This window comes from Lepidochelys kempii, chromosome 1 (assembly GCF_965140265.1).
Source record: "Lepidochelys kempii isolate rLepKem1 chromosome 1, rLepKem1.hap2, whole genome shotgun sequence".
Taxonomy (NCBI): Eukaryota; Metazoa; Chordata; order Testudines; family Cheloniidae; genus Lepidochelys; species Lepidochelys kempii.
The window spans coordinates 51,977,820-51,996,510 of record NC_133256.1 but is presented as its reverse complement, the minus strand read 5'-3'; the positions used below and the strand labels follow the sequence as shown (position 1 = coordinate 51,996,510).

General features: G+C 40.6%; 1 protein-coding gene across 2 annotated transcripts in view; it reads left to right on the top strand.

The window, feature by feature from the left end:
• TRPC4 (transient receptor potential cation channel subfamily C member 4) overlaps positions 1–18,691 on the top strand; it is a 210,054-nt gene that overhangs the window by 141,644 nt on the left and 49,719 nt on the right. The window contains exons 1-2 of one of the 2 annotated variants that reach the window (XM_073342464.1): positions 9,116–9,142; positions 10,831–11,167. In XM_073342464.1, the coding sequence (XP_073198565.1) occupies positions 9,140–9,142; positions 10,831–11,167 (340 nt within the window). In that variant the 5' untranslated portion in view covers positions 9,116–9,139. Of the gene's footprint in view, positions 1–9,115; positions 9,143–10,830; positions 11,168–18,691 lie in introns of those variants that run through there. The other variant, XM_073342454.1, reaches the window with a different exon arrangement.

Sequence of the window (18,691 nt, the reverse complement as noted above, 5' to 3'; positions counted from 1 at the left end):
CTTTTAGGCACTCTGTCATGACCCCCTTTTTTTTTATGTATGTAACCCATGTAACTCTTATTGATGTCAGAGTGAAGACATTATATGGGCTGTTGCATTTATTAGACTGGATAGTAAAGTGTTACAATGCAAGATCTTAAAATCTCTGGGGCAAAGACTTCTTTGTACTATATGTCTGTAGAGCTCCTAGTAGAACTGGACTCTGACTGGAGCCTCTAGGCATTACAGTACTGCAAATAGATATTTGTAAAAGAAAAAAAAATCTTTAGTTTACAATGCATTTCTGAAATCCTTTGTGTATTTCCTGGATTGCAGGTGATTATCCTCATCATGATGATCCCAGGTATATAAATAGAGAGTGCAAGAATTTCAAAGGCTTCAGTCTCAGTCCTAAAACCACTTATTCATATGCTTAACTGTAAGGATGTGAATTGATCCTAAACACGTGTGTAAGTGTTTTCAGGATCAAACTTTAACTGGCATCTTTCTGTTGCTTTCTCTTTATCTGATGTTATCCATAGTACTTGAGAAAGGCGTTTGTTGTCAATAGGAAATATATTAACATAAATCTTAATGTGGCAAAACTACTGATCAGAATAAGTCAACAACAACATGAAACTTGAGAACTTGCGAAGGGCCTATCTGCCAGGGATGTAAGTGTGCAGCACTTTAGGGTGTGAAACTACAGCACATTAGTTTGCTGTTCAGTAATGTCCTATGTGGACCCTGCTACCACACACTAAAAAGAAACAGGCCTATAGGAAAGATCCGCAAGAAGGAATTCAGAGTCATTTGTCACAATGTAGAAGCATATGAATAGACGAAAGCAGAACAGCCGGTGGTATCCTTCATGCTTCCAAATTGCTGGAAAGTACTAGGAACACATTGTACATGAAAATAAGAAACACAGTGGCTGCTAATAAAACGGATCAAGAAATATCATGTCAAAGAACACATAATATAACACCACGGGGAGGTTATTGATACCATAGAATGTAAACTTTCCCATTAAGAAAGTAGAAATAGACTTCAAAGACAATATTCTGGTATAAGCAGTGCATGCATAATAAACCAGTGAACCAAAGAATCTACTTTTTTACAGTCGTAAAACATTAAGGTAGAAAAATGTAAAAAGAATTGTTTAATAATCAAGGTTACAGTTCACCAAGGTACTTAAGCATCAGCCTAACTTTAAGCATGTGAATAGGCCTAATGACTTCAGTGGAGCAAGTAGTGTGCTTAAAGTTAGACATATGCTTAAGTACCTTGCTGAATCAGTGCCTAATTTAACTGCAGTGTAGAATCTACTGAGTATTATACTGAAGTGGAATAGTCTTACAGTAGGGATTTGCTACAGTTACTGAGCCATCAATCTATGGTTATCTGTGTGTATGTGTTTGTGTCTTAAACAGGATTATCAAACCCACAAACCACGATTGCCTCGGTGCAAGATCCTAGGTTCAAAGTTTCCTAGTTGTGACATGATATGACATGAAGACAAACAGTGTAAGAAGATATGACATGAATCTTCTAACAGAAGGGGCAGAGCTCTGCGAGTAACTGCTTCAACAGCATCCATGTTCTCTCTTCACTCAGCATTTCCCATCATTAACATTAACAGCAATTCCATGACTCACGAATTCGCAGACATCAAGCTACAGATGCCAGTTTCACAGACATTTAGCAAAGATTGCTTTTATGCTATTCCAGCCAAAGGCTGAGCAATCCATTCCTTGAATTGTGAGTTAGTATCCTCCTGATGAGCCACTTATGGATATTGCAAACTGTACATTGGAATACTGGAAAGCAAAGAAATCATACTGGGCTGATCTTGTAAGCTTCACTTTGGGAATCATAAATTGTCCCTTGAAGAGCATGCATGAAGGTATTTTAGCATAACAGGATATATTATAGAAGATCTGCTATCCAAATTACTACCAGATAATGGAGAACATCTGGCATTGCTGAAAACGAAACTTGCTAAATTTATGAACAGTCAGTGTTGTAGTCCTGGTGGAGACACTGAGGCTAATGAACTGTATGAAGATTAAATATATATTAACCAATTCTATCAGTGACTCTAGGTCAGATTTTTAAAGATATCTGACAGAGTTGCTAAAAAAAATTCTATGGAAGTTTTCCATCGTAAGATGAAGTTTCATCAAAATTGAAGAATTTAGTAGGAACATATTCATAGATTCTAAGGCCAGAAGGGACAATTGTGATTATCTTGTCTGACCTCCCGTATAACACAGACCATAGAGTTTCCCCAAAATAATTCCTAGAGCATATCTTTTAGTCTTGATTTATAGATTGTCAGTGATGGAGAATCCACCACAACCCTTGGTAAATTGTTCCAATGATTAATTACTCTCACTGTTAAAAATGTATGCCTTGCCCTGCTAAATCGAAGAGTTCATTATTAAATATATGTTCCCCATGTAGGTACTTATAGATTTTAATCACGTCACCCCTTAATCTTCTCTTTTTTAAGATAAATAGATTGACCCCCATTGAATCTATCACTATTAGGCATATTTTCTAATCCTGTAATAATGTTAATGGCTCTTCTCTGGGCCCTTTCTAATTTATGAACATCCTTCTTGAATTGTGGCACCAGAACTGGCACAGTATTCCCACAGTGGTTGCACCAATGCCAGATACAGAGGGAAAATAACTTCTTTACTTCTACTTGAGATTCTCCTGTTTATGCATCTAAGGATCACATTAACTCTTTTGGCCACTGTGTCACACTGGGAGCACATGTTCAGCTGATTATCCACACAACTCCCAAGCCTTTTGCTAAGTTGCTGTTTCCCAGGATAAAGTCCCCCATATTGTAAGTTCTGTAACATTCTTTGTTCCCAGATGTATGCATTTACATTTAACCTTATCCACCCAGTTTATCAAGCGATCCAGATCATTCTGAATCAGTGACCTGTTCTCTTCATTATTTACCACTACCCCAATTTTTGTATCATCTGCAAACTTTATAAGTAATGATATTATGTTTTTTTTCCAGGTCTTTGATAAAAATATTAAATAGTGTAAGGCCAAGAACGGATTTCTGTGGGATCCCACTGGAAACAGACCTGCTTGATGATGATTTCCCATTTACAGTTACATTTTGAGACCTATCATTTAGCCAACTTTTAATTCATTTAATGTGTGCCATGTTAATTTTATATCATTCTAGTTTTTTAATCAAAATGTCATGCAGCTCCCAGTCAGACACCTTACGGAAGTCTAAATATATATGTCAACCCTATTACCTTTATCAACCAAATTTATAATCTCATAAAAAAGATATCCAGTTAGTTTGACAGGATCTATTTTCCATAAACTCATGTTGATTTGCATTAATTACACAACTGTTGTTTAGTTCATTATTAACCAAGTCCTGCTGCTCCATTATCTTGCCTGAGACTGATGTCAGGCTAACAGGCCTATAATTATCTGGGTCATCCTTTATAAAAATTGGCACAATATTAGCTTTTTCCCAGTTTATAGAACTTCTTCAGTGCTCCAAGACTTATTGAAAATAAAGATTAATGGTCCAGCAAGCTCCTCAGCCAGCTCTTATTGAAGCAAGATCTTTTGATTTTTATCATAATGAAACATTGCAATATTGCTGAATGAAATTATTTGGGAATTTTCATTCTGCAAAACTTTTTGAAATTTCAACTTTCATGCTGATTTCAGAATGAAAACAAATTTCAAAATTTAGAATTTCCTGAAAAATGGAAAATCCATTTTCCAACCAGCTCAAGTATTTAGGCATCTAAAAATGCAGATAGCTGCCTGGTGAGGTTTTCAAATGTTTCTAAGTGCTTACCTCACATTGATTTTAGTAGACGTTAGGCACCTAGGTGCTTTTGAAAGTACCACTAGGCACCTATCTGCATTTTTAGATGCCTAAATACCTTCGAAAATCTGGCCTTCAGTACTCTTGCCTTTTCAGTTGCCCCATGTGGTGCCCATTCTTGCCCTTCCTCCCTCCAATGCTTGTGTGTTTGCTTCTTCACATGTAAACAACTGACAGCTGGCAATAGCAGCTAGAGGTCCATTATTGCTAGATGCATAACACCCGTGAGATTGGGCTCTTTTTTTGCTCACTATCTCAGATAAGTTATGCATACTGTCAGTGGTTAACTGCTGGCAACTGGTATTGGCAGCTTGTCTTGTCCAGTGCATCAGGGTCCCACTTCATTTATCCAGTGAGCTCTTGCTCTGTTGTGTGTGTCTTGTGTCTTTATTTTCCATTTAGTGATGCCCCGACATTGAAGTTTTCCCATCTCCTGTAACAGCCAGCTTTCTGCAGTTATTGACATATCTGAATCTTAGTTAATTAAAGGTTTTTGACTCTAATATTTTTATGTGGGAAGGGGGCAGTCCACAGCTGTAAACAACAAAGACTAATAATAATGAATGAATCTGTTAGGACCTTTTTGAAAAATACCACAAACCTTTTCCATTTATAACCACTAGTGTTCAATGAGTAATGTATTTGAGAAGAGTCACACAGTAAACAGGGAATAGATCCCAGGTTTTCTGATTACCAAGCTTATGATCTTTGGTGAATCTTGAGTAAGAGTATGAAGGTTATATTACCTCTGGATTTGGCTCTGGTGTGGCTACTCCTGGAATACAGTGTCCAGTTCTGGTGTCCAGCATTCAAGAAGGATGTTAATAAATTGGAGAGGGTTCAGAGAAGAGTCACAAGAATGATTAAAGGATTGGAAAACATGCCTTACAGTGATAGACTCAAGGAACTCAATCTGTTTTTGAGGAATTATTTAAGCTCAGTACCAATGTGGATACAAGAACAAATGGACATAAACTGGCCACCAAGAAGTTTAGACTTGAAATTAGACGAAGGCTTCTAACCATCAGAGGAGTGAAGTGTTGGAATAGCCTTCCAAGGGAAGCAGTGGGGGCAAAAGATCTATCTGGCTTTAAGATTAAACTCGATAAGTTTATGGAGGAGATGGTATGATGGGATAACATGGTTTTGGTAATTAAATATTCATGGTAAATAGTCCCAATGGCCTCTGATGGGATATTAGATGGGGTGGGATCTGAGTTACCCAGGAAAGAATTTTCTGTAGTATCTGGCTGGTGAATCTTGCCCATATGCTCAGGGTTTAGCTGATCGCCATATTGGGGTCGGGAACGAATTTTCCTCCAGGGCAGATTGGAAGAGGCCCTGGAGGTTTTTCACCTTCCTCTGTAGCATGGGGCACGGGTCACTTGCTGGAGGATTCTCTGCTCCTTTAAGTCTTTAAACCACAATTTGAGGACTTCAACAGCTCAGACATCGGTGAGAGGTTTTTCACAGGAGTGGTGGGTGAAATTTTGTGGCCTGCGTGGTGCAGGAGGTCAGACTAGATGAGCATAATGGTCCCTTCTGACCTAAATATCTATGAATCTATGAATCTATTTAGCTTAACAAAGAGAAGGTTGAGGGGTGACTTGATCACAGTCTATCAATATCTACATGGTGAACAAAATTTGATAAAGGGCTCTTCCGTTTAACAACGGTATATGAAGATCCATTGGTTAAAAGTTAAAGCTAAACAAATGTAGACTGTAGATAATGCATAATTTTTTTAACAGTGACGATAATTAACCATTGGAACAACTTACCAAGGGCTGGGGTGCATTTCTTCATCCCTGGCAATTTTGAAATCAAGATCAGATGTTTTCCTAAAAGATACACTCTAGTTCAAACAGGAATCACTTGCAGGATGTTCTATGATTCGTGTTATGCAGGAGGTCAGAATAGATTATCAGACTGGCCTTAGAATCTATGAATAAACCAGTCCTCTATTCACTGAACCATACTGCTTAATATTATTTCTTATTAAGGTAGTGTAATGGATTTATGTGTCTCTAGTGAAAATCATACGCAACGCTTGCATGTACCGTCCACCCACAAAAATGAGTCAAGTGATTTAGTCTTGTTCAAATGATACAGGAAATTTGTAATACACTTGTACAATACTGTTAGAAATAAAGTCGACAAGTGTAAATCTGAAAATGTGTCTGGAGCAGATTTAGAGTTATTTTCAGGAGGTCTAAACAAAACACTTGGGGAAGGCCTGGATTATATATATGGCTGATAGAACTGGGTAGTTGAAAGAAACGGTTGCAACGAAAGGAGATTTATTGCAACTTCAGGAAATTGTTCACTAGCTATGCCAATGCTGTTATCATATAAAAGCATGAAATTGGAGGTCTGGACCTTTTGGAAATTAATAAATCATCTGCATCTGGACGTGCTGCTTCATGGATTCTGTTTTATATCTCTGCCTGTGTTCTGCACCACAAGAGCCACTTCGCTATATCTGCAGCTCATATAAGACTTACGTGGCATGTTTATACATGTTTTGAAACATGCACAGTTATTTTTGTCTCAAATTTTTACATCTGCTAGTTTGTTTAAAGTACATTAGATTAATATCTCATTGGTATTTGTATATGGAGTTACTTGATGTTTGGCATTTATTGGAAGAGGACTTCTAAGTCATTGTTTTCAGTTTGCAGTTGTTCATAAACTAAACAGATAAGGGAAAGATAAATGGGAGATGAATCGCATCTTTCATTTAAAATTTGTGTTTAAATTACATCAGAGGTTCTTGATGTTACTTGGTTCCTGGAGAAGTGGACTTGATTTCCTTCAAAGCCTGCAAGATACTTTAATTACAATTTCAGCCTCAATGAAAATGACTCAGTGAGCAAATCCAAACTTGCCCTGTAAAGAGGGTTTCAGAGAATATGAACATGAACCCCCTCAAAACCATTTTCCCAGTTGTATTGAAACATGCTGCTGAGTTGAAGGGATCTCAAGGGACTCTGCTAATGGATATCAACTTTCATTTAAAAATAATATTCTAGCCTTTTTCATTGTGAAGATGGCCTTGAAAACAAACTTCATTATCAGCCAATGTAAACTCATCACTAGGCTTGACAGAAACAAGCATCAGGGCTACACTTCTGCAACAGGAAGCTAGTTGGGAGCAGAAACCAAACTCACATTTTGAATGGGTGTATCCCAAAGAATCATCTTTCTTACCCTTCCAAAAATCCTTAGGTTGGCATGGAAGACAGGAAATGTGAGGCAGGATCAGACCAGCTATCCATCTGTACTATATGCTTTCTTTGACAGTAGTCAGGACCAGATGCTCTTGGGGAAGGGGCAAGAAATCACATAGTGAACAGACAGCTAGAAGTTATCCATTTTGTTCACATATATGAAGAATTTGTAGTTTGGAAGGCCACAATTTTCCTTTATTTAGATCATGTAATAGCCATATGATCAGGCAGGAACAGAATCATGTTTGGGTATCGGGGCAGAACATTGTTTTACAGGCCAGCTCAAAAATGTTCCAGTTGGTTAACAAGCCTTGTTGTTACATTAACATTTTAATTTCATTTCACATTAGTATTTAGCCCTTTTTGAGACGAGAGTTGAGCAGCTGCTGCTCACTCCTACAGCTACCCTGCCCCAGGTCCGCTTGGTATTGGCAAAGCACTGGTGCGAGTGAATCTCCCCTCCAGTGTCTACCTTGCAAGCTGCACAGTACCAATTTTGCCAGGTTCTCTCTCCAGAACTGCATAAGGAGGAAGGGAGGCAGGACCAAGCAGCAGCACTGAATGTGATTCCTACAGCCGCTGCAGCCCACTTGTCTCCCACCTGTGCCTGCCTGTCCGACTCAAGCTCACACTGGGAAGAAATGGGAGCCCTCCTTTCCCCAGTTTCCTCATTACTATCTGTTAGCATATAGGCTTGTTTGTGAGCCTGAGATAGAATTTTGGGTTTGACATTTTGATACTCTTATATCTTATACTAATATGTGTGAAGAGCAATGAACAAGGAGACTGTGTGTTGCATTTCCCACAACCAGATGGGGCTTATAGTACAGTGGGAAAAGATAAGGGATACAGTTAAAGTGTTACAACGTATGGTGGCAGTATAATATACAAGCATTCACTAGAAGGCTGCCTGGCTCTTCCCTCAAGCTAAGATCAAGCAACCAGTTAGGAGGGGCAAAGGGGTTGGGGCGGGGGGGCAGGCATAAGAAACACTAAAAGCCGAAGAAAAGCCTGGCCTTGGCCAGAACACAACCCCACTCCTTACCCCTCCCATGGAATACAAAAGAGGTGGGATGAAGACCCCAACTCATGACCCTCCAAAATGGCACATGACCATAAATTGTAGGGGGTGGGACTAGGGGTGTGCACTGAAGGTATATTTGGGCCTGCTAAGGAGAGGGAAAGGGGAAAGGGCACTAGGGAATGGGGACACAGGTAAGGCTCTGAGACGTCAGATCTGGGAAGGGGGACATGGGGTAAATGCTCTGTGGCATCAGAGCTGGGAACAGAACACTGGGAAACAGACTCTGCTGGTGTGTAGAGCTATGGAGGTGCTTGCTTGGAACTAACCCCAATAAACATTGAATTGCCTGCACTTCGGACTTCTAGTCTTCTGCTTTCTGTCTGCATGACAAGAACCAGGGGACGCGGTGAAGGGATAGCTCTCTAACACTACCACCCAGGATAAACTTACTTCTCCTTATCCACCCCGGACAAGCCAGGGACACCTGCTTCCACCCCAAATCTCAGATTAGCCAGGGAAAAGTTGTTCCTTTTCCTGACTCCCTATATCAAGCAGGTGAGGCCTGGAAAGAGGGAAGGAGTATGGAACTGATGGATTTTTAGGAAATGAGATTGATATAGAATTGACAGATATTGTGGTGAGGGGGAAAGAGCATGGAACTGTCAAACTTGGGGGGGGGGAGAGAAAAATATTAAATTCGGGGAATGTCACATGTTGCCAAGTGAGGTGGAAATTTTTTGAGGGACACCTTGTTAAAACATTGGCAGCACATCACATTGAAACAAGCTGCTGTACCTGCATATGGTATTATTACAAGCAGCTCTAACTTGAGATAAACATCTGAAACTTTTAGGGCTTAATATTTTTCCTAATGAAAGAAACAGAGAACACTGTATGATTTTTCTTTTTCTTCCTTTCATGATTCTTACAGTATAACTTATTTTCTTTTTTCCCCTTTTCTTTTTTCCCCATTCAAAAATAACAAATTAATAGTCAGGGGATCAGCCTCAGAGCTAGTGCATGGTAAGCCACTATATCTTTATTGAAAACACTGGAATTCTACCAGCATGCAGCAGGTTTGAATTTGGTCCAGGGAGTTGGTTCCCTTTAATTTTACTAACAAGATCCACACATATAAAGAAAGATGCACGTTGAATTTTAATTGAGTGCCAGATTCTGCCAAACCTACAATGTAAAGTAATACTTTCCCCTGCCAGTAGTTCCAGTAATTTCAGGGACTATTTAAAAAGTAATATATTACTTACCATGAGTAAGGATTGCAGAATCTGGCCCTTTGTAATTATAAGGTTTTATCAAAAAGTATGACACATATACAACTTATAATTACTCTAAATGCATATGATTGGAATTCAAAGCCATCTAAAATTGTTCAGTATTGATGCTTTAAAAAAAAAATCCTTGAACCAAACAGAAACTAAATGAAAAATTGTTAATGCATGGCTATATTAAGTTTTTAATTTTGATTGACTGCACTAAGTATGTGTGTGTTTGATGCAAAAAGGAGCATGTTTCTTTTTTAACCTTTACTCTGTTTGATGTGAGTGTCAATTCTATTATATGTCTGCTTATGTCAGTTCTATTACGTCTGTCTCCCAGTATCAAAGTTAGCATATGAACTATATGATAAAGGAAATCATATGAAGAAAAGTCTGAAATACACCAGAATCTTCTGTGCAACATTGAAAATGGGTATAAAGTGTATATATTTATATGAACAATTACAATTGTAGAAAGTACTTTTAAAGTTACTTTTAAGAAAAAGATCACAATGTAAAAATAAAAACAGGCACTAGGCAGTATACAACACATTGTAAAATAATAAAATAACACTGTAAAATATTGTAAAGGATGAAAATGAATATGAAAAAGGTTTACTAAGAAAGGCAGGGAGTATTAGGGATGGCAAGTTCTTTAGACAGAACTAAATTAGAGAATTGTCAGGGAACGTGATGGGGAAAAAGCTTTTTTTTTTATTATTGTATGCACTTCTACTTTTTTAAGATGTTAAATTACAATCCTGCAACAACAATAATTCTTTGCATTGCCATAGTGACTTTTATCTGATGATCTTCACGTTCTGTTCAAGAGCTGAGTGAATAATGGGAACTTTTTTTGTGCATATGTATTTGAATCTAAAACAAATGTTGATACATCCATGTCACAACCCTTTTGTGTCTGATTTCCATTAACACTTGAGCAGTTGAGATTTACTAGCGTAAATACTTTTGAAAAGTGAATTTTAAGGGCCAGCATTTGTGCTGTACACAGTGTGAGCTGTACCACTTCTGGGGGAGTAACATGAGGGAGTATCCTTTGGTAGACACCATCTCTCCCAAAAGCCCCTGGCTTCATGGAGGCACACACTAAACACCATCCTTTAGGATGAGGTAGAGATGCCTGGAGTGCCACAATGGGGCTGAGCCAAATACCTTCCTGTCCTCCTCACCCACCCTCTTTCCAATGGCTGACTTACTGGAGGAAGGAGGGACTTATCAGTCCTTGTTCAGATGGCCTGCTATTATGACCAGTACTTGCATAGGCTGTGTAAATAGCATGGTGGTTTCTGAAAAGCTTTCCTCTATGCTCACCCAAAAGCCAATAACAATATGGCCCTAAAGTTGGCCTGTGGAGGAAATGAATGGGTAACAATCACATGGAATTGACTTTGTCCTTTCTTTCTTTTCCTTTAGTTTGTTGCCCAGCCCAACTGTCAGCAGCTGCTTGCATCCCGCTGGTACGATGAGTTCCCAGGCTGGAGGAGGCGACATTGGGCAGTGAAGATGTTGACATGTGCCGTGATTGGACTCCTTTTCCCTGTCTTCTCTGTGTGCTACCTGATTGCTCCCAAAAGTCCATTAGGGCTGTTCATCAAAAAGCCATTTATCAAATTTATCTGCCATACTGCATCCTACTTGACTTTTCTGTTTCTGCTGCTCCTTGCCTCTCAGCACATCAACAGGTCGGAGTTGAACATGCAGGGGCCACCGCCAACTATCATTGAGTGGATGATATTACCGTGGGTCTTGGGTAAATGTATTACTAAAGAAAATATAGTGGAAAATGTTTAATCCAGACATATTTTGTGAAGATTATTGAAGCAGGAATACATAGTGGAATATTGAATCATAAGCATTTCCATCCCAGAATAGAGCAGTAGGCCATCTAATCTAGTATTTGGAGACTGTATCAGGCAATTCAGAGGAAAGTTAAAAAAAGCCAGTCTGCTCCTGGCCAGTTATAATTCTATGCCATGGTAGGGGGAAGGGAGTAAGATTCAAGGGATTTTCTTTCTGACCTGAGCTGATGATTAATATATGCCCTGTAGCATGAGGATTGATAACTTTGTGATTTCTATCCACTGTAGTGCAGATGTTATTCTGATTTATATAAATTACCAATTTGAAATTTACTAGACTATTCACTTTTTTTAAAAAGTATCTATTTACTTCTCTTATCTTTCAATTTATAGTCCCTTTAACATTTTATTTAATACTTGTTTTTAGCTGTAAGGATGTTCTGTGACAGAGAACAAGACAGTTTATAGTACTTGCAGAACTTATAGTCTCAGAGTGTGTTGTTACTAATTTTAAATATCTCCAAAGGTCACAGCCATATTTCACCAATAATGAAGGTGCACAAATTATAATTAGCTCTGGTCAAAATTTTCCAATAAGCTTTTTAATCAAAAATGGTCATTTTCAAACAGGATTTTTTTCTGTGAAAAATTATTGACTAGGGCTAGTAAACAAATGTCAGTCAAAACATTTTGCCATCAGAAAATGGGGTATTGTTAAAGTCAAAAGTTTCCACGGTGTGGGACAAGGGGGAAGGAATGATTTCTGCTGAATTTTCTGTCCAGAAAATCAAAAGTAAACGTTTCTGCCTGGTTTCACCTAAAACAAAATATTTTGTTTGGGTCACCTGATTGTTAACCTGTATGTGCGCCTGAGCGGGTGCAGTGCCTCATGGGAGCTGTAGTTCCAGTTCCCTCGTGTCCTCATTCTCGCCTTTAGCCCCTCCTCACTAGCCACACTACATCTGCCAGGATGTACTGTAGTCTCTTTTATTTTGGTTTAGTTCAATCAAATCAGGTTTAGTTTGGTTTAGTTAATCAAATCAGGCTAATCTACAATAAGTCTGGTTTAAACCAATATAGCAGTATCCACACAAAGGTTCACACATGTTTAAACCATTACATTGGTTTAAAATCACAACTTTAGTTAAACTGGTGCAACTGTCCAGTATCAATAAAGCTACACACAGATCCTTCCTCACAGTAGGCCCCTGACTTTCTTTCCATCCTCACAGTTCTCTATGAAGCTATTGTTCTGTCCACTTCCACAACCCTTCCTAGACTCCCCACCTGTTAGCTTCAAAGGAAAATGGTGATGAATTTTATATTTTTGGCCCAAATTGAGAGGGCCCCAGATAGTGTTGATCATGACATTTAGGATATGTCTACACGGCCTGCAGTTCGGCCTATGTGGGTGTGAATTGCAGTATGTGCTGGCATGCTGCACTGTAACTCCCCCGTGTGGAAGCTGTGGGTGCAAACTAGATACCTTTCAGTTTGCATCTGCAGCAGCCACATGGGATAGTTAATGTGCAGCATGATCGCACGCGCTGCAGTGCACATCCATGAGGTCCGAACTGTGGTCCCATGTAGAGAAGTCCTCAGAATGCAGCTAGATAGTGCCTGAACACCCATGGAGGGGAATGGGAAGGGACTGTTCCTCATTTGAGCCCCAGCAGTGAAAACTATCCCAAAGGGGGCAAGGAGGGGGTAGGATCGCACTTCTCCTACACTCCCCAGTAGCAGGGATGCATGTCCAAAGGAAGAGTGAAACATGCACAGACTCCTGCATGCTGATATGCTCTGAGAGGGATTGTGATTTGTGAGGTATATTGCCTTCTAGAGTTTGCCCTGGGCACGGGGTAACATAGCTTCCCTCAGTCCCCAGCACTGGGCTACACCTCAGTGTCACAGCTGAGCTCCAAGATTTATTGTCCTTTGTTTGTTAAATCTGGTTTTTAATCTAAAAAGAAGCCAAAATATAGCTGTTTTTGCCAAGAAATTAATCAGCCTGTCAGGCTGGTTAGAGTTACAAATCATACTGACGAGCCAAGCTAATGTCAGGATTTGGGATTCAATTTTTTTTAAATCTTTTCTAATTAGTTATTACAGTTTTTGTATTAACATGAAACAAAACAAGCAGAACCCAGTGGACCAAGTACCGATCCTTTTGCGCTGTGCTCTGGCACATTTCTTCCCTACAGATAGAAACTCCTATCTTGAGCAGAGAGCCTTCCTCAGCTGCCCTCCAGCTGCTCAGCTCCAGCCTAGCAACTCCAGGCTGCAGTTTTCCAATATCACAATGCCAGGAGGGCACAATACCCCCTCTCCCCAATGTCCCTGGATTGGGGGATAATCAATCTTCATCAATACTTATCTGTTATATAGATCTAAAATGCTTTAAAATGGATAGTATCGTTTTCCCATTTTGACATATATGTAGGTAAATTATGCATTTCTGCTTACTGGATGCAGATACATTTTGAAGCATATACTGAACTGATGTAGCTCCAGAGTAAAAGTCTTATTTTAAAATTGGGAATGTAACCAACTAATCCACTTTCCCAAAGCAAAGGTTATGCTGGAGCAGCTACAACACATCTCAAGGCTAGTAACTGTTTTAAACAATACACTCATGTTTCTTTCTCCTTGTTAAGACAGTTCTGAATGTCATTTACATTTTAACGTTACCTCTCTTACTGTAAAAAGAAAAGGAGGACTTGTGGCACCTTAGAGATGAACACATTTATTTGAGCATAAGCTTTTGTGAGCTACAGCTCACTTCATCAGACGCATGCAGTGGAAAATACAGTGGGGAGATTTTATATACACAGAGAACATGAAACAATGGGTGTTACCATACACACTGTAATGAGAGTGATCACTTAGGGTGAGCTATGACCAGCAGGAGAGCGGGAGGGAGGGGAAGAACCTTTTGTAGTGATAATCAAGGTGGGCCATTTCCAGCAGTTGACAAGAACATGTGAGGAACAGTGGTGGCGGGGGGGGGGGGGAGAGAAGGGGAAATAAACATCGAGAAATAATTTTACTTTGTGTAATGACACATCCACTCCCAGTCTTTATTCAAGCTATGTACATTCGCCAAACTGGACAGTCTCTATGGAAAAGAATAAATGGACACAAATCAGATGTCAAGAATTATAACATTCATAAACCAGTCGGAAAACACTTCAATCTCTCTGGTCACGCGATTACAGACATGAAAGTGGCAATTCTTGAACAAAAAAACTTCAAAAACAGAATCTAACGAGAGACTGCTGAATTGGAATTAATTTGCAAACTGGATACAATTAAATAAAGACTTGGAGTGGATGGGTCATTACACAAAGTAAAACTAATTCCCCATGTTTATTCCCCCCCACACACTGTTCCTCAAATATTCTTGTCAACTGCTGAAAATGGCCCACCTTGATTATCACTTCAAAAGGTTTTCTCCCCCTCTCCCCCCCCCAGCTCTCCTGCTGGTAATAGCTCACCTTACCTGATCACTCTTGTTACAGTGTGTATGGTAACACCCATTGTTTCATGTTCTCTGTGTATTTTCCACTGCATGCATCCAATGAAGTGAGCTGTAGCTCATGAAAGCTTATGCTCAAATAAATTTGTTCGTCTCTAAGGTGCCACAAGTCCTCCTTTTCTTTTTGCGGATACAGACTAACACGGCTGCTACTCTGAAACCTCTCTTACTGTGAGTACAGACAAATGGGAGCTATACATATTCCTGACTTATCCTCAGTATGGATCTCATAGTACATATGGCTCCATCATTTAATACTTAGGAAGCATTAAAATTGTCCATAATTATCTAAACTCTCTAAAGATCAAATATTAATTACCATTTTCGTACTAGTATGTAAGAGACAATGTGTATAATTAACACATTTTATGAGTCCTTAGAATAGGAAACGCTGTGGAAGAACCTGTATCAGGCTACTTACTCAAAGAGACAGTAATTTTATAAGAAAAAAAGATCATTTAAGGAAGTTTCTTCATTCTTTTTTTGTTTTACACAATTTACATGATTACACAAGTTATATTACAATACCTGGTGATTATCTCTGCAGTAATAAAAGCCTGTGTAACTAGGACTAAGGGAATAAAACTAAAAAAGAAGAACTTTTAGGCTTAATATCTAGATAAACTTCCTGACAGGGAGATCTATTTGTTTGTGGAACAGTCTCCCAATTGAAGGGGTGGAACTCCTATTTAAACAAGACTAGATGTACAATAGGGAGCAATCCTTCACTGCCAGGAAAACTGTATTATTTTTAAGGCTACTTTTTAGTCACGGGCATTTTTAATAAAAGTCATGGACAGATCACGGGTAGGAAATAAAAATTCACAGCCCGTGACCTGTCCATAACTTATACTATATACCTGACTAAATCTTGGGAGTGCCACAGGTGCTCGGGGGGTTGGGGGGGGGGGGAGAGCACAGGCGCTGGGAGGCCAGTCCAGGGGGTGGCACGGATGCTTGGGGAGGGAGTCCGGGGGGCACCGTGGGTGCTCTGCTGGGAGCAGCCTGGGACCCCCTCTGGTGCTGGGGCTGGCGGGGCTGGCAGGCTCTCTATCCAGCTTCTCAGAAGTGGTGACATATCCCTCCCTAAGCTCCTAGCTCCGCAAGCTGCCAGCTCCGCAGCTCCCATTGGCTGGGAACCATGGGAGCTAGAAGCTGAGGGAGGGACATGTTGCCACTTCCGGGGAGCCCCCCCGTAAGGTAAGTGCCGGACAGAGCCCTCATGCTCTCCTGCACCTCAACCCCCCTCCCTGAGCCCCCCACCCAAACTCCTCCTGCTGCTGCTGGGAGGGGAGGGGGGTGGCCCGAAACTGCCCCAGCTGTGGCCAGTGTGACTGGCCCAGTCATGGCTCCATGACTTCCGTGATCTCTGTGACAAACCCGCAGCCTTAATTATTATTAATTATGAAATTGGCATCCCAAACTTTGCTAATTGTTTTCATAGGAAAAATAAAAAGACATTATCCCTGCCCTGAAGATCTTACCACCGTTGAGGCAATGAGCAAGAACAATAAACAACAGAAGTGAGGGAGTGATACAGACAAATCTTTTTCATCACTAGATTCAGGATTCCAAGGCCAGAAGGGACCATTGTAATCATCTCGTCTGACCTCCTGTATAACACAGGCCAGAGAACTTCCCTAGAAAATTATCCGTGCCATCACTAGCTTCTATGTGATCACCCTGTTGCCCCTCTTCACTATGCCAGCAATGTAAAGTGGGTGAAACCAGACAGAAACAGCTCTCTCCTGAAATGTCTCTGGTGTAAGGGGCTTCCCTAACCAACATACAGCTGCCAAACCAGCACTACGGGAGCCCAAATCACAGCCCCTGGTGTAGAGGACAAGTCAGAGGAGAGATGATACATGACTGGAGCACTGCTGCAGTCACACTGTTCTCAGCTGACAGACAATCCATAGGGGGCCATTGCAGTCATTGTCTTGAGTTTAGAGCAGCCCTGAGACTGCTCTAATTTATGTCAGACCTCCAGATAATTCAAGAATAGGAGGACAACAAAGTTGGCTTAAGCCACCTTTGTCTTTCCCCCTCCAGTCTTGCCCTTAGCACAGGAATGGAGAAATAGACAATAAGGACATTCACTTCTATGAATTCTATAGTCAATAGCTGTGTTTTAATAAACTCATTGGTGTTTTTCCCAGTCTGTTCTCTGGGAACGTAGCAAATGGCAATGGGCTCTTGATATCATAGTAATATTAGGTTGGCGTGCATATACTTCAGATGGCTGTCTTTTTTCTGGACCATTCTGAAAGTGACCTCAGAGGACATAACAACAAGACAGAAAGTTTCTCTGACCAAAAAAAAAAAAAAATCACTGCATTGATAAGGCTCACTTACCATAGTTGTGCTAGATTGCTGGGGGAAAGAGTGAACAAGAGTGTCAGAAAAAGAAAGAGAATAAAATATTTTCCTCAAAGAAGATGAGGAACTTCTATGAGAGGAAAATTCTTAAGAATCATAGAATCATAGAATCATAGAATATCAGGGTTGGAAGGGACCCCAGAAGGTCATCTAGTCCAACCCCCTGCTCAAAGCAGGACCAATTCCCAGTTAAATCATCCCAGCCAGGGCTTTGTCAAGCCTGACCTTAAAAACCTCTAAGGAAGGAGATTCTACCACCTCCCTAGGTAACGCATTCCAGTGTTTCACCACCCTCTTAGTGAAAAAGTTTTTCCTAATATCCAATCTAAACCTCCCCCACTGCAACTTGAGACCATTACTCCTCGTTCTGTCATCTGCTACCATTGAGAACAGTCTAGAGCCATCCTCTTTGGAACCCCCTTTCAGGTAGTTGAAAGCAGCTATCAAATCCCCCCTCATTCTTCTCTTCTGCAGGCTAAACAATCCCAGCTCCCTCAGCCTCTCCTCATAACTCATGTGTTCCAGTCCCCTAATCATTTTTGTTGCCCTTCGCTGGACTCTCTCCAATTTATCCACATCCTTCTTGAAGTGTGGGGCCCAAAACTGGACACAGTACTCCAGATGAGGCCTCACCAATGTTGAATAGAGGGGAACGATCACGTCCCTCGATCTGCTCGCTATGCCCCTACTTATACATCCCAAAATGCCATTGGCCTTCTTGGCAACAAGGGCACACTGCTGACTCATATCCAGCTTCTCGTCCACTGTCACCCCTAGGTCCTTTTCCGCAGAACTGCTGCCTAGCCATTCGGTCCGTAGTCTGTAGCTGTGCATTGAGTTCTTCCGTCCTAAGTGCAGGACCCTGCACTTATCCTTATTGAACCTCATCAGATTTCTTTTGGCTCAATCCTCCAATTTCTCTAGGTCCTTCTGTATCCTATCCCTCCCCTCCAGCGTATCTACCACTCCTCCCAGTTTAGTATCATCTGCAAATTTGCTGAGAGTGCAATCCACACCATCCTCAAGATCATTTATGAAGATATTGAACAAAACCGGCCCCAGGACAGACCCTTGGGGCACTCCACTTGATACCGGCTGCCAACTAGACATGGAGCCATTGATCACTACCCGTTGAGCCCGACAATCTAGACAGCTTTCTACCCACCTTATAGTGCATTCATCCAGCCCATACTTCCTTAACTTGCTGACAAGAATACTGTGGGAGACCGTGTCAAAAGCCTTGCTAAAGTCAAGAAACAATACATCCACTGCTTTCCCTGCATCCACAGAACCAGTAATCTCATCATAAAAGGTGATTAGATTAGTCAGGCATGACCTTCCCTTGGTGAATCCATGCTGGCTGTTCCTGATCACTTTCCTCTCATGCAAGTGCTTCAGGATTGATTCTTTGAGGACCTGCTCCATGATTTTTCCTGGGACTGAGGTGAGGCTGACTGGCCTGTAGTTCCCAGGATCCTCCTTCTTCCCTTTTTTAAAGATTGGCACTACATTAGCCTTTTTCCAGTCATCCGAAGAATAATTTGAGTTCTGATAACTTTAT